At 33.4% G+C, this 17,084-nt stretch overlaps 2 protein-coding genes across 2 annotated transcripts; one reads left to right on the forward strand and one right to left on the reverse strand.

The window, feature by feature from the left end:
* The first annotated feature begins 2,942 nt into the window (after positions 1-2,942).
* Positions 2,943-4,259, forward strand: LOC128192602 (uncharacterized). The gene has a single exon (XM_052865401.1). The coding sequence runs from the start codon at positions 2,943-2,945 to the stop codon at positions 4,257-4,259; it is 1,317 nt and encodes a 438-aa protein (XP_052721361.1).
* Positions 4,260-8,404: 4,145 nt separating this feature from the next.
* Positions 8,405-9,045, reverse strand: LOC128156673 (uncharacterized). Its single transcript, XM_052818902.1, has one exon. The coding sequence runs from the start codon at positions 9,006-9,008 to the stop codon at positions 8,454-8,456; it is 555 nt and encodes a 184-aa protein (XP_052674862.1). The 5' UTR covers positions 9,009-9,045; the 3' UTR covers positions 8,405-8,453.
* Between the last annotated feature and the right edge of the window lie 8,039 nt (positions 9,046-17,084).

Consider the following 17,084-nt stretch of genomic DNA (forward strand, 5'->3'; position numbering starts at 1 on the left):
TGTTATGGAATGAGGAAAATAATATAGTAAGTGATACACATTTTGGGTTTAAACATGAATCAGGGTCAAGAGATGCTATTTTTGTTTTACACTCATTAGTAAGCAAATGTTTAAATGACAAGAAACGTTTATATTGTTGTGTTTTGTTGACTTTAAAAAAGCATTAAAAAGACGACAGCATTCAGCACAATAAACTCTGGCATAAATTGGTTAAAGCTGGTATAAATGGAAAGTTGTTTAATATCATAATATCTATGTATACTGACATTGAAAGCTGTGTTAAAGTAAATGGTCAATTTTCCTAATATTTTCCCTTGCAATCAGGTCGTATACAAGGTGACGCACTCTGACAATGTTGTTTTCATTATTTATTAATAATCTAGACAATGAATTACTTTCAAACTGCTGTCAAAGCCTTGAAATTCAAAATTTGAACCTATTTTTACTTTGCATGCTGACGATACTGTGATATTTTAAGAAAGTGTAAAAGGTCTTCAAAAAATGTTAGATACACATAAAGCGTGTACAGATAAATGGAAGTTAGAGGTAAATGTTAGCAAAACGAAAACGGTTGTCTTTCGAAATGGTGGAAAAATAAATAGCCCTGAAAAATGTTTTAATGATAACACAGAGCTCGAAATTGTTGATGTATTTACTTATCTTGGTGTTAATTTCAAGTATACTGGCAAATTTGACTGTACTCAAAACTCAATTGCAACACAAGCGAAAAAATGTTTGTTCTTATTGTGGAAAAAGGTTAAAGAAAATAGTCTAAATGTTATGGTTTACTTTGAATTTGGTAGATACCGTATGTATGTACAAAGAAAACTTCGTATTCTGAAATACTGGTGTAGTTTGCTGACAACAAATAACTGTATACTTCAGAGCTGTTATAAGGAATTGTTATTTGAATATAAGCAAGATTAGTGAGAAATGGACTTTATTGGCTGGGACTTTTGGAACGACAAGAAATTACTTCTGCTAAACAATTTGTTCTACTGGTTGAACAGCGCCTTACGGACACGTTCATATAGAATTGTTATAGTGTTTTTCAAAATTCTTCAAAATGTATAGTGTACAAAGAAATACTGTATACAGAGTTATTTTAATCCTGTGTTATTCGTCCTTCTACACTTGCAAACGGTTTTGCCCCGTCTTAAATTCGCCCACACTCGCTTGTGTATTAAAGAAATTCGCCCGCTGACAACGAAGGCGAAAGGGGGGGGGGGGCATAACACGGGAGCAAATATTTTCCTGTATACAGTAGCTTCACAATTTTTTTTACAGATATATCTTTTGAAACGGTTGTCACATAAAGAATAGTCTCTGTTATGTAAATCTAGAATATCAGCACATTCCCTAAATGTTGAAAACGGAAGGTAAAAAAACATACATAGAAGTGACCGTAAATGTACTTTGTGTAATTCTCAATGGATAGAAGACGAATTTTATTTCTTTGTGGTTTGTTTTGGGTTTTTTTTATATTCGAGGAAAATACATGACACCTTACTAGTATAAGAAACCTTCCGTTTTCAAATTTACACAGTTGTTTAGTTATGATAACTTCAAATCTTTTCTTAAAACCTTGGCAATATTTATTGAAAGCTTCAAAGCTGAGAGAGAATTTAATATGTAAATCCCTTATGGTGTTATCTGTCTTACGTATATTTACATATAAATTATATATTAATAATGTTGTACACTTACACACAGAAATTATTTCATTTACACTGTTAAACTTGATTTTGAAACAAAGAAGACAAAATTGTAGGACTATGAACACTATAGTCACTTGTTACCCTGAAAGCAGATAATTTCTAAGTTTGCGTGTAGTATTTTTGTACTCTTTGCTTGCATAATCAGTTATAAACATTTTATAATACTACATATATCATTTTTATAATAACCCATGAACACCTTTTTTGATTTCCTTAAATTTCATGTTTCTGCATTTTATAAAGCAGGAAAATAACGTTCAGTCCTTTAAATAAAATACCAGCACTAATTTCCTCATATATATGATTGTATCAAAATGGAATCTTTCCTCTCACCAATGTAAGTGCATTAAATTGCTATCCTTGATTTTATCAAATGTATCCAACAAAAGTTACAACTTCTAGCTTTTTTTTTTTGATGATTTGTCAATATTTTCAATAATGTAAACGAGAAACAAAAAGATTTAATTTCGTATATATATTGTTTTCTTAAATAACAACAGATATAATGGAATGCAGCACATATCAGAGACAGTGTTTGTGATACTGTGTCAGATAGTGGGGACCTCACAACTAGTGGCCCTCAGAAGAGAGATCGAGGACTTCAGCGATATAGTGATGAGACGAACGAAATCTAATGATGAGTTTTTTCAGATGGTGAGCGGAAGCCATAGAGAAGGATTCCGACTGGAGGGATCAGATGTGGACTTTATGTACTGGCCAAACCACCATCGAGTGATCATGGACATGACTCAGTATTACAACATAGGCAATACAACATTCACTGACTCGTGCCAGATTCTCTGTGATAGTTCAGATAGTCCACCAGGATTCACTTTACTTCAGTTACTGACAACACCAAGATACATACAAGTTGCATTAGCATGTGTTAAAATGAATGACAGAGTCTATATATCTAGTTCTATATGGAGAGAAATAATGTGTTCTTCGGTAGTTCCCAATTCTACAGTACATGGACCTTGTTCTAGTGGTGTATTCGGAGGAGCACTAGCATATGACAATGCCTTTTGTTTTGTTTGTGACTTTTGGCCTGCCTCTGCCTCCTCATGGATAGACAGAAATCATTCATGGCCTGATCCTGTAGTTGTTGATGACATTGTCAGAAATGGGTGTCACTTTGTAGCAATAGGACATCCATTCGGTCCTCATGAAAATGAAGAATGGAGAATTTCTTTTTCTCGGACAGAATATAAACTTGTGTCATCAATGAACCACTGCCAGTTTTTAACATACGGGTTGTTAAAAATTTTCTTAAAAGAAGTTGTTAATCAACAATCAGAAGACACCAATAAACTGTTGTGTTCCTATCATATGAAGACAACAATTTTCTGGGCCATTCAACAAAACACACTACCATACTGGTGTCCACAAAATCTCCTGGCCAGTTTCTGGATCTGCTTTAAACTCCTTCTTAAATGGGTATATGAGGGAATCTGTCCCAACTTTTTCATCCCACAAAACAATCTGTTTCTGACAAAGGTTCATGGCCCAACACAAAACAGATTGTTCCTACAGTTACATGAACTGTACAACAAAGGTCTGGCCTGTCTGTTACAAAGTTCCTCTATCAGGTCGCACATCATTGATGTCCTGTACAATCCTAGACTTTCTATTTGTACAGATGAGAGTATGATGGTGTCTGAAATTGATTATGATGTAGAACTTGTCATAGGGTCCGGAGAAGCTCAAGCGTTTTCACTAAGTCGGTGTCATGCTACCAAAATGATACATGTGATAGAACAGATAATAGAGTCGCCAATGACACACTATCAAGCTGTACTGTTCCAGGCATATACAACCTCAGTCCTTCAGAGAACTTCTTTCGTATTACAAAACATGTACACTAACACATGCGTCAACAAACATATGTATATTGCAGCCAAACTATCCTGTCACATGCTAAAATCAACAGCAAAGTTTGGGCTCGTTTCTGATATGTTGTACATTGCCATGTATTATTACAAGACACTCAGATACAGGGAAGCTTTATCTGTTATAGAGATGACAAAGGTAAAGTTAGCACAGCCATATCTGATGTATGAGGAACATGTAGACAGAGAGAGGTATACTGAGGCTGTAGGGGGAAAGTCCTGGTCTACAAAGATCAGAAAGGCTGTAACATCAAATATTTCACTTGACAACAAAATCTGTTATATCAGTGAACTAATACCAGAACAACTGTCTGCTTCACAGAAAAGAAAGACTGCATTAGAAATCCCGCCGTTTGTAATGTTACACTTTCTAGGGTTCTTGTGTTACAGACACATTGATTCAACATTATCACAAACAGCTCTAAATGAGCTACAGGTCCTAGTCCACCATGATCAGGGACTGTATCTAAAAGAAGTATACAGAGACATCTCCTGGGAGATCCTGGGGATCTGTCAACAGATCACAGGGAACCTCCAGGCTGCTCTATACTCCTACCAACAGTCACTGTTCACACGGTATACAGTGAACTTTATACAAACTGCTACACAGAGGAGAATACAGAATGTGGTTCAGTTAATACCACACCAGTAAAAAAAATACGAAGACAATGCGGTTTTCTGTCATATATTTTTCATTAAAGTCATGACTAACATTCATTTATGCAACAACATTTTTTTTAATGATATACGAGGTTTCGTTCCATTTGATGAAAAGGTATTTTTGTTACCCGAGTTTAAAATCAACATGTTTTGTCATCACGACGCACGCACGATAACGTTGATAACATAACGTTAAGATGACGCAAGCACAGTTAAAAGAAATCTCAAATCATTTTTTCACCCTGAGTCATATGTGCTTTACACCATACACTTTAAATTATCACTATATCCCTTGACATCTAATTTGTTCGAATATCATAAGTAAGTTCCTTGACGTTTTCTTATTTATTATGCAATTTTCTTCGTTTACAGTAAGAAAATCGCCGAATATCTGACGACGTTGTTTATTCTTTTGATCAAATATTTACAGATATTCTTCTGTCACTCGTACTGTTTGATATTGCAAATACATTTACCACAACCCCCACAAAACGGGTTAGAGTAAAACACAAATGAGCAAATGATTCCTAACTTATTTTTCAACCACTGAGACCACTGAGTATTTTCATTGTTTAATTGGCTTTAACCCGAGATAAATCCATACTTTTTATAATTATCGTTACGCCGTGAAATTCGGCGACGACGATGCTTTTAATCAATTTTAAAGAGGACTTTACTTCTTAAGTCACTGATATCTGTTCAACAAATCTATATATATCTTCATTATTTGTTCATAAATTATCATGACAATTTTTAAGTTAAGGTTTTAATATTATTTGGTTTAAAGCCCATTTTTTTGGAGATATTACTATCAACATAATATGGTTAATTGTTGACAGAATCCAAAGTTTGACCATGCGCCGTGACCTCATTTTTGCAGGATTAGATTTTCAATATTTCCTTAAAAATCAAGATATATGATTTTTTTAAATTTCAAATTGTTTGAAACAATTGTTAAATTATGTCTACTAAATTTAGTAATAATACGACGCGACATAACATAGCTATGGCAAAAGTATTCCTATTATTTTTTTACCCTCATAGATCAGTAGTTTGGAATATAACTGTCTTAGAATGAAAAGCTTGGATTAACAAAATCATATGCGTCTATTTCTGTATAGATTTCTACCGAGTCAAAAAACATGTACACAGTTACATCCCCATTCCCATCCACAGTCCCTAGATCAAAACTATATATACCTGCATGTGGTGCATTGGAGTGCAGTAAGTCAGATGTGATTTTTGTTGATATGCTTTCATTCTTTGTAATATTTGGAATAAAAGAAATGTGTACTTTCCTGAAGTTGTTTTATTTGGGTTGTTTGTTACCAATAAGTAAGAATAGATGAAGGAAAAAGGCTTACTCTGATAAGTTTAATTAATGTACTTTTCTTTTTAAAGCTGCTTGGTCCGATTTTATATCAAATTTTATGCATGCTTTTAAACGATTGTTATGCTAAGTATATGTATAATAAAAGACATTGCAGTAGTTTTCCCAGTCAGTTAAGCCAAATTTCAATGAAGAAAAATACGTACAAAATTTGCTAACAAAACAAACTACATAAAAAGGTACCGCATTATTTAGCCTCATGTTAAATTTCACCCCGGACGACGAAACGGGTATGGTTGTATTACGACTTTGACATCGCTTTGAATAAAGGTCGAAATGATCAGACAAATTACAAATAAACATGTGTACGTTTTGTTCGCTAATATTTCTGAAGTTTTTTTTCTTTACAATCGATGGATAGCATGCGGGTTGATTTACCCCAATCATTTGGGGGACGAAACCAAACGGTTTCCTTTTCTAAACATTCCCGTGATGCATTAATATGGTTTGTTTTTTCGTTTGCCCAAAAAGAAATTATTTTTATTTACTTTGAATATGTCTAACTTTGAAAGGAGACTGATTCTGCTGGTGTAAATAGGAGAAAGTCCATAACTTTATAAGATAAATGGTTTGTATGGAAAAAAAAATTGCTATCGTAATCACCAGAAAATCGGACCAAGCAGCTTTAAGGATTTAAGTTAATCACTAATTTTAATGATTTGAAAATTTTGGTGACGGTGGGGCCTTGATATAAGAAGGTGGGTAAATAAGGCGTTAAAAAAAGCCTGTATAAGGACGGTTAAGATTCTAAAAAACTTTAACATCAACGAATCTGATAATTTTTTTTTAATCTTTCAAAACAATAAATATTTAACAGAACATCGATTTGAAACCCTTAAATATGTTTAATACTTACAATATGTTGATTTAAACTGGGGTAAGCGTATCAAAACCTCCAAATAATGTCCTTTTATTTAGAACTTCAATGCCTCTTCTTTTATAGAGTGGGTCTGTGCTTCATATTTTTGTCATAGTCCAAGTAAGGTCTAATGGATAACAAATCGATTCCAGTCAACTTAAATGTGGAGAAATGACCCATTATATATTGAAAATATCATTTTGTATTCCAACAATTGAGCATTTTAGACAAATATCGCAAGTCCGTAAATTCGTTGCCAAAGTCGGATGTAGCGCATATTAACAACGCACTTTGTTGTGACTGAAATGGCTCAGTGTTAAAACACCAGACATTAGGTAACCTGATCTAGGCTTTTTAGTTGTGAGTTCGATACCAACAAATCAAAACTAAAGGCGTTTTTTCTTCTCGTTTGTTAAAAAGATTAAAAGTAAACATATTGTTATAAATTGTGCTTTTGAAAACTTGTATTATAACATTATCAAATAGATTTAGTTTGAAAAAAAAAATCAATTGGAAATTGTGTTTTATCACTAAACCAAATGGGCATGTATGCGTTATATGCTTGGTGCAGGATATCGTAGGATGAATTAGATGCAGAGGGCTAAGCTCTCTGTGTAGACTGAAAGACAAGGTTAAATATGAAATTACCTGTTACAAGTGCCTTAAGATGTCCGTCTTATGAGGTAGATGATGCAGTAGTTCCAAATTTCAATCTGAAGTGAAAGGGCAAAAATTAATTGTATTTTGCCACAGGAATGGCTCAAAATTTTCACCGCCCATCTTTAATCATGCACATGGATTTCAGCAGCGTTTGAAGAAAAGTTTTCCGATTGGAAATGGAATGACGAGATACAATTTAGTGACAATGTTAAGATTTTAATAGAGTTGATTTATCCATTATGGCCGATATTTAAACGGTTTGAACATCAATTTAATCTGAGAGATAATTCCCTGATTGCACCATTACGTCACTTTTCCTAAATCAATGTTTCAAAACTAAAAAATGAAAGTTTTGAATCTAGCAAAAGGATACTAATATTGCAATTTCAAAACACGTACAACCTTAAGAATAATTATAATAGACTTCTTGATATTCCATACGTTTTACGTATTTACAGCTTTTATCGCCTTTCCTTTATATCGGTTATTTGTTTTTGGTCCATTCTTGGTGTATGATAGCGACGCAGTGAAGATCATAGACGTATAATGTATGTAAGACAATGTCAAAGGTCATGTATTCAATGCTATATATTCATACGGGGTGTGTTATCATTCATTATGTATGAATATATCTTTATTGAATGTAATACATCAATTTAATAATAAATAGAAGATCTGCAAAATGCACGACGGTGTTATTTAGCAATTTGTGTCAGTTGTTAAGATGTGCAGCTCCTGCAATTAGAAACCACAATTTTATCGATCTAAAGAAGGTTTGTTTGACGATGACGTGAATGATAAGCTGATATAACAGAAAAGATATACATAAAAATTGTATGATTAAAAAAAGTTTTGTTATCTTTTGTCTTAGAAATATATGTATACGACCAATACATATTCAGCATCTTCTCTCAAACTACTGTGATTATTTTGAACAAATATGATGTAAGCATCTGAGTCTGATTCAGGAGGAAGGACATAGGGCTTCCAAGGCCAATATGGCCATATGGTGAAAATGTATAAATCTAAGAAAATCTTATTCACTTCTATTTTAAACTTGCCGGAGGAAGGGGGGGGGGGTGGGGGTGGTTGTCATTGTTTTGACCTGTTCCCCAGCCAATCCTAATGTTTAAAAAGTACAACTCCTCTTACGCCACTGCTCAGAATTTTGTAAGTATTTAAGCCACAATGTGTAGATATGCATATTACCTAACATAGATAAGTTTAATTAATCTAAGGGCTTAAATTTGATTAAACACTTATAAATTTTTCCTTTCTTACCTGAAATTTGAAGAATCTCTTGAGAATGAACACCAGTCGTCACTGCACAATTTATGTTCACCAAAGATGTGAGGCACAATCTGTGAAAGTCCTTCATGGACATCATCACTGGTGTTGGCCTTGGCAAGAGCATACATAAAACACCTCACTAGGTATGGAATCACAGATGACTGGGACTGAAGCTCCTTCCACTTTGTGGCTAATGTGTACAGCTTTTTTGAAATTCCCTTTTTTATATGATTTTTGTCATCTTTTTTTCTGATTTCAGGAAACTCCAATTTCAAAGAGGAAGAAGTGGTGGAATCGTTGTCACCGTGAATGATCTGCACTGGATGGCCACTGTCTTTCATTTTGTGGAGCATAGACATGGCCATGTCTGGCTCCATGGCCTTGCTAGATCCATCCCAATTTCTTGTACACTGATGGACTGGTATTGGACCCTCTGCATGGTAGTCACAGACACTGCAACTTTTACTCCTTGTCTCAAACTGCAGAACTTTGCCAGTTTCCTTCCCAATCAGTGTTCCATGTCCTGTAGAAAAACATGACATGAAAATTACATTTGAAGATTGAACATACAAAGTATCATGCGAAGTAAGTGGGCCATTCTAATATCACATTATATAAATAGTGCCTGTTTGGGAGGGTAACAGTTGAAATTGACAACCCGAGAAAACCATTGTCAACCGATGCGAAGCTGTTATCTGTCAACTGTTATCCTTCCAAACAGGCACTATTTATTTTGTTATACTGAATGTCTTAATTTTTAAGAAAATTTTACTGCTTATATATAGGAATAATATGAATTCCACAGCGAACCGTACACGCATAATTTTCGCGCATGTAACAATTTGTAATGTTACCCGTTGCTAAGTGCGTTGCTAACGCTGAGGGTAATAGAACGGATTATGAACTGCGTCTTAACCAATCAGATTTCAGTATTTAACATGAAAGTACATGTATAACAATACACTATTGTGTTCAAAATTAAATTTACTGTATTTGGAAGGTCCTCTTACTCTAAAGAAGAATAACAACAACTGTACACTGCACTACAATATAATGTTGCACATAATCTTGTTTGTTACCTTTTTTCATTTGTAAAGGAACTAATATTCATTATTTCAGATAATTTTAATCGATCACAGACTGATGAGGATCGGACACTACTGTACTTGCCTGAAATGCTGTTGTAGTTCCACCCTGAGCCACGAGTCTGCCAGCCGGCATCATAGCTGCACTCCAAAGTATTGGAGGATTGAATTTCTTCCTCGAGTGATCTTGCACAAGATTTTTTGGCCTCCTCTTCAATTACCTGCCCAATGATGTTTTCTTTTTTGGCTATAGTTTTATGGTTTATTGGCGGAATATCACAGGCCGTTAAAAAAGTATTTACATGTCTGGGACCCATACCAGAATTGATCATGCCTGAAAGGAAAATGCAAGACATTATTTTTTATTCAGAGGAGAGTCAAACTAATGCTGAAATCTTTACATAAAGTATAGCTAGATTTTTATATTCCTGCCAACCAGTTTATCATTTTTGTTTATTTATTTTTCTTATATACATACACATATTCATCATCAGCAGAATTTTAGAAAATTAAATAGTTTACCAGGACATAATGAGAAGATGTGCATCTTAACAAAAATGGTAATCTATTATTTGTGGGTCAAAAAAACTTATTTTCTCTTTCCAACAGATCAGGAAAAGACTTTAATTTTCACTAAGTTTGTCAGTTACATTTTCCGGGTCCAAGGGATATGAGATGGGGCTAAGCACAAAACCCTGTGGGTGGAAATTGTTGACTCTACTGTATATAGTTATAAATTAAAAAACGGTCAGACATATTGACACAGTATCTTGAGAAACATATATTAGGTCAAAACCCCAAGGAGTTAGTTTGAATAAACAATCACATGGATGACTTCAATAATTTTCTATTGCTTGATATTGGACTTAAAGCAGTGCATTGTGAAGATGAAAGGCCTCTACTGAGATTTTCAAATCCTTGATCCCTGTTTAAATAGTTAGTTTGAGGAATCAATTACTTTGTGCACTAAATCTAATGATAAATATTCCACTTAGTAATGGGCATCTAGCAGGCAACTTGAACCATTTGGCCAGAAAAGCTAAAACTTATGTTGAAGCATTCTAAAGTAGTGTAGATTTAAAGTTTTTGAAAATCATGACCCTTTGGGGTAGGATGGGGCCATAATGGGGCATCAACTTTTTACATAGAAATATATAGAGTAAATCTTTACATAGGGATATATAGAGAAATATCTTTAAATCTTTTTTATGCCTCCCTTGAAGGGGAGGGGGGGGGGGGCTATTGCTTTGCTGCTGTTGGTCGGTCCACCAACAGTTTCCATTCATTTTCTTAGAGGCTGAACTTATTGAGATGAAATTTAGTATACAGATTTATCATAATACATGTAATATCTAGGTCAAATTCGATTTGGGGTACGATCGAGCAATTTTCAACAGAGTTGTGCCCCTTGGACATACATGTAGGAAAATTCCATTTATTTACAGTTTCCGTTCATTTTCTTTGCAGAGGCTGAACTTATTGAAATGAAATTTAGTATTGAGGTTTATAATAATAATATTTAGGTCAAGTTCGATTTTGGGTACAAATGAGCAATTTTCGACAGAGTTGTGCCCCTTGGACGTAGAAAAATTCCATTTTTTTTGCAGTTTTCATTCATTTTCTTTGCAGAAATTAAACTTATCGAAATGAAATTTAGTATACAGATTTATCATAATAATATTTAGATCAAGTTTGATTTTGGGTACAATCGAGCAATTTTCGACAACGTGATGTCCCTCTGACGTAGAAAAATTCCATATATTTGCAGTTTCTGTTAATTTTCTTCCCATAGGATGTACATATTGAAATAAAATTTGGTATACAGGTTTATCATAATAATATCTATATCAAGTTTAATTTTGGGTACAATCGAGCAATTTTTGACAGTTATGTGTCTTGGACTTAGAAAAATTTCAATTACTGGGGGAGTATTTGTAGTTTCCATTCATTTTCTTAGCAGGTGTTTCCAAGGGAGGGGGGCAGATTTTTTTTTGTGTATAAAGGACCTATTCTACATGTTTAATACCACATCCAGATATTTTTCATAAAGACTCCATGAAGCTGATTTTATCATGCCTATTGTTGCTCAGGTGAGTGATGTGGCCCATTAGCCTCCTGTTATTCTTACAAGTGTACACCTTGTATATTTTGAAGTTTATTAGAAATGAAAAATTGCCATGGCCTATGGCTTTGCTAACATGTGATTGAATATGAAAATTTAGTTAGATTGGATTATTATTATTGTGGATGTTGCCTATTGAAAATGAAATGTAGAATAAATTAAAATCTTTATAGGAGAATTTTTTCATGCATTCGTATCTGCGCAATAGATGCAAACTAAGATGTTTATAGTGGTATAATCCTTACCCCCTCCCTCCCTTTTGCATACTTGCTGGTGACGTACAAATATAGTTCATGATAAATAGTTTTGAAATTGTCAGAGTGTGTGTAAATCCGTAATTATGGTATTTGACAAAATATTAACAGCATTTGCATTTAATCAATTATTCCCCCTTGCAAATTGTGTCCCCCTGATCACTGACGTCATTTCGTAGATTTTTCATTGTGAGAAACAGTCGCTGGGAATATTTCTTTCAAAAAGAGTGATTTATAAAGCTTTAATATTTTCATTATTCTGAGCGGGTCATATGGGAATCGACATGGCGGAAGATATGTAAGAAGAGTGGCAATATTCTAATTCAATGTGTTTTTGTGTACTCATAACCGTTAAACGGACCTGGAATGGATGCGGTACCCGGAATGGCCTTTAATGGATGTGCCCAAGGACAAAATAATCTGTAGGCTAACCCCTACTACAGATTACGGAATATATATATTATGAGATAATTAAAGAGGGTTAGTCTTGATAGGGTAAGTTATAAATATACGTTTATCGTGTACTTTGTGACCTTTAGGGTAAGCACCTTTTTTGTACTTGATTGACATACCTATCGTAACTTTGTAGTTAATCTCGAAATCCTCCACAGCCATCTCTCTTTCCACTTGAAATTCTTCTGATGGTGTGGCAGGAACGGCACAACATCGTAAACACACTTGCCAATCCATAAAGTTTTTCTGAAATTATGTCCCGAAGATGGAGCAATGCATGTTCCACACTGTTCACATACCATTTGGTCTGCCATATGATGAATATCGACGACACGTCGGCCCAATAAGTATTCATTATTGTCGTTTATTTTTGTTTCGGATTTGGACACCAGAAAGTCCTCGTGAATTTCCTCTTTGTTTTCTAATTTATTTACGGGTTTTGAATAATTGTGATCTGTTATTTCATCCTTTTTCTGATTTTTAACATTAAATGAATAAAATTTATGAAAGTCTTGAAGTTTCTTAGCCCTTTTTTTAGAAATGAATTTACCGTTTTTGTCACGGTAGGTGACGTCTGCCATTACTCTAAGCGTCGGGCACGGACTGACGTAATGACGTGACGCGTGAATAACGTTAGGCAGCGTTATTTCGCGTGGTATGGATCATTACCTTAATAGGTGGGCCTCAAGACCGCAAACAGATCGAAGAGTTTACAATTTTGCCTCTGTAAGAATTTTATAGATTCTTGTCGTGGAAAAATATGGTGAAAAAAAAATTGTCGTTCTATTTTAAGTGAGATGTACTTATATAGAATTGAGATCTCTATATGCCCCACTCCACCTTATAATAAGGCTTTGATATACAAAGAAAAATATATAAAAGTCGTAATTGTGGGGAAAACTCACATAATAACAGAATAACATGGAGTCAACGTAATAACGACCTTCCAAAAGGCGTGTTACGGGAAACAAGACGTAACGGGTTTTACCTTTTTAAGATGCATGAAACGAGTTTCTAAAAGACTTAAGCAAGCCAAAACTAAGGTGTGTGCAGAATAAAAACAAAAACAGAGGCTGGGTATTTTAATAAAATTTCCATAATAATTAAGTACAGTGCTTATAAAGACTGTCTTTATAAGCAAAACAGTTAAATACAATCTAAACTACAGTTATACGCAAAATATACAGTATAGACTATTCGGGACAATGTACTTTGTGAAATCCATAGACATTAAATTGTTGTTAGGGTGATAATAATGGACTTTCGTATTTGAAATTGGAGGGACCAGTTCATTAAGAAGTTTCTATATGAAAATAAATGTCCCCCCCCCCAAAAAAAAATGGGAGGAGAGGGGCAGGTTCCTTTGACCCCCCTCCCCCTTCTCTCAGCTACTAAAAGCTTTTTGTGATCGGCCGAAGCCGATCACTGTTGTGTCCATATGAGTCATCCGGCAAATGCTTCCACGTGCGCACACATTCCGCTTGCATAAGTAGTTCTTATAAAAACTTGAAGTTTGGTTCAGTATTTATATATAACATTTTACTCAGTTTTATTTCAATTCATTTACCTTAAGAAATGCAAGTATACATAAAATACAGTTCGACCTGTTAATTCAAGAATGCACATTTTGTCTCACGCGTAAGAATTTCGATTGAAAGATTCATGCAGTAATGCAGTTGACCTCGATGAACTGACCTCAATCATAAGAAGATGCTCCATGAACTGACCTCGATCTATTGATGTTGCATAATAGTAGCTAGGAAGATGGCTTGATTTATAAACAAGGTTACCTTATAATGCGACCTCAATAGCAAGTTGTTGATGGCATTCAATGTTTTAGTCGCATTAAATTATTTTAATACAACTCTTTCTTTGTATACGTGTTAATACTCTTTGAAGAGCCCTACTCACTTTTCTGAAGAAGAAGAAGAAGAAGAAGAAGAAGATACATTAACATTTAATAATTACGTTAAAAATATAACTTTAGGAACGGCTTTCCCCAAATTTATTTCAAAATTGAATTTGTTGACGGTTTATAATGATGAAAGTATGGTGTACAGATGCAAAATATTCTATATTTTGTAAAAATACAGTTCTTTTTTAAATTATTTTTACATAAAACTGATCATGTTGATTGCTTCTACCGATCAATATATCATTCTTGTTTCTCATCTCCAAGCAGATAGTTACGTCTTTAAGCTAGAGTTATCAAACTTTGCCTACGAATGGTAAATGTTTACGTAGATCTTACAAGCCCATCCGTCCAGTAATTTCAATATTTACGATATGACACAATAATTGTTTTTATAGAACGAACTTCCTTCAGGGATATTTGTTTAGAAGAAGTTTCTTTTAATAATCACTAATGATTTTTAAACTTGCCATTTGCAAACGTGTAGAACCTCGCATAAACTACGATTTTGATAATTATCAAGAATACAGACTAAAAAAAGTCGGAAATTTTAGATATTTATATAATTTTCAGATCTTGTTTTTTTTTTTTCGGAACCCTGACTCAAATTAAAAGGAAACCGAATATTGCAGTGATAATGAAAAGACCTTTACCTGACGAAATAAAAATTCAGTTTACTTCAAATGTTTTTACTATAACTTCTAACTAAATGTCTAGACTAGAAGCCCGGTAAAAACAAAACGAACAAACTTGTCGTTCTCCCAGAAATGTAGAGAATTTGATTCGCAGGAATATTTGACGCGATGTCAGTTTCTGTTTGAAACCCAATCCACACGTTGATTTCGGAGCTTGCAAGTTCTGCTGTTTAAATGTTCCACACCGATTAAAATCTGTCTGCTTTTTGTTTTTTAGATTACAAGCCGAGGAAGCATTCACTTATTAAAAGAATGAAAAAAATGTTAATATACATGTAGTATCTTTCGTTGATTTTTTAAAAATATCAATAATACCAAAAAAGTTGTAAACGACTTACTCCACTTGGCAGAATAACTCTTATAAAATCATTGCTTATTGCACAATTAAATCACCTCATCATTTCTCTACCCTCCCCATCAAATACTTTCATGAAAAATCTGAATGAAACTCTTTTTAATTTTTTATGGCATTCCAAAGTAGATAAACTTAAAAGAAAGCAAGTAGTGCAAGACTATATTAATGGAGGTTTAAAAATGCTTGATATTTTTATATGCACAGAAACTTTGGAACTGTTCATTTTCTTTTTCTTTTTTGATTATATATATATATATATATATATATATATATATATATATATATATATATATATATATATATATATATATATATATATATATATATATATATATATATATATATATATATATATATATATATTGTAGGGACGGAACTCAATCTGACTAAAATCAGTTCCTCGATTCGCTCCGTTTTGTTATTATCGCTACAGGAAGATCCTCGTGTAGATTGGGCTGTAGCTCCACGGTTTATTAATCCTTATTTCCGTGTAGCTCCAGTTCTGTAGCTAATTCTAGAAGAGACTGAATACTTATTCAAACTAATGACGATGTTGTCCATATGTTTTTAATGATGATAATTTGATATGAATTAGAGCGTTGTCCTTTAATCTATACTAATCTAGTCTTTTGGTATATATATTTTATACATCATTTGTACTTGAAGATTACCAATTTGTTCTTATTTTTACTGAATCAAGCTTCGCTAATTAATAATCAATAAAAATTCCTTTATAAAATCCGGAAATCATCTGGATTTTTTGGCTTTTACAATCTTGTGCATGCGCATTACATTCACGCTAAATCACGGAAGGCCCTTTAGTTTATGTTTCCACAATATCACATTTGCATGGATAAACTCATAAACGACATTACAATTACGTGTAAATTTTCATTGAAAATTTGTCATATATTCTGTTCATCAAAGGAAATACGGGAGATAACTCTAACTCTTTGCATTTAATATGAAAAATCCCGAGAGTTCCGAATATCAACATGGTGTGTAAATATTCGAAGCGAGTAAAAACGTCGGTGAAAAAGTGTTGAATTCTTCATTTATATGAGTTAAATTTTTAGATGAGAGTTATCTACAGCTTGACTGGTTCATTATGAATAATTTGACTGTTATTTGCAATGCAGCTGCATTAATTTTCTCCAAAATCGGTCCGGAGCGAATCTGCGGCAATTGTTTGCAACATTACGGGTATATATTTATCTCTACCAAGCATAATTTCTTCTATTTCTTACGGAAACTTATAGTTAATTCATAGCTCTATAGAAACAGCCAGACTGAAATCTACACGCCCTATTTATCGATTGGTCGAAATCTACAGCGACCTTAGTAAAATCCCGGACTGCACGAAATAATCATGACGATGCCAGACTCAAAGTCTCACAGGAGACGATTTGGCTGTTTCTTTTAGCTAACGTACTTTTGTACATTAACAATAAGTTAGTGAATTTTACTAACTTTTCATAATCAGTTTATTAATTAGTTAAAGAAAGATGTTATATATATATATATATATATATATATATATATATATATATATATATATATATATATATATATATATATATATATATATCATCAAAGAAAGCATTTTATTGTTTATATTATATATATATATATATATATATATATATATATATATATATATATATATATATAATATAAACAATAAAATGCTTTCTTTGATGATTTATGCGGGTTATGAAGGTAGCGATCATTGCAGGAAAAAT

The sequence above is a fragment of the Crassostrea angulata genome, chromosome 7 (genome assembly GCF_025612915.1).
Source record: "Crassostrea angulata isolate pt1a10 chromosome 7, ASM2561291v2, whole genome shotgun sequence".
Lineage (NCBI taxonomy): Eukaryota > Metazoa > Mollusca > Bivalvia > Ostreida > Ostreidae > Magallana > Magallana angulata.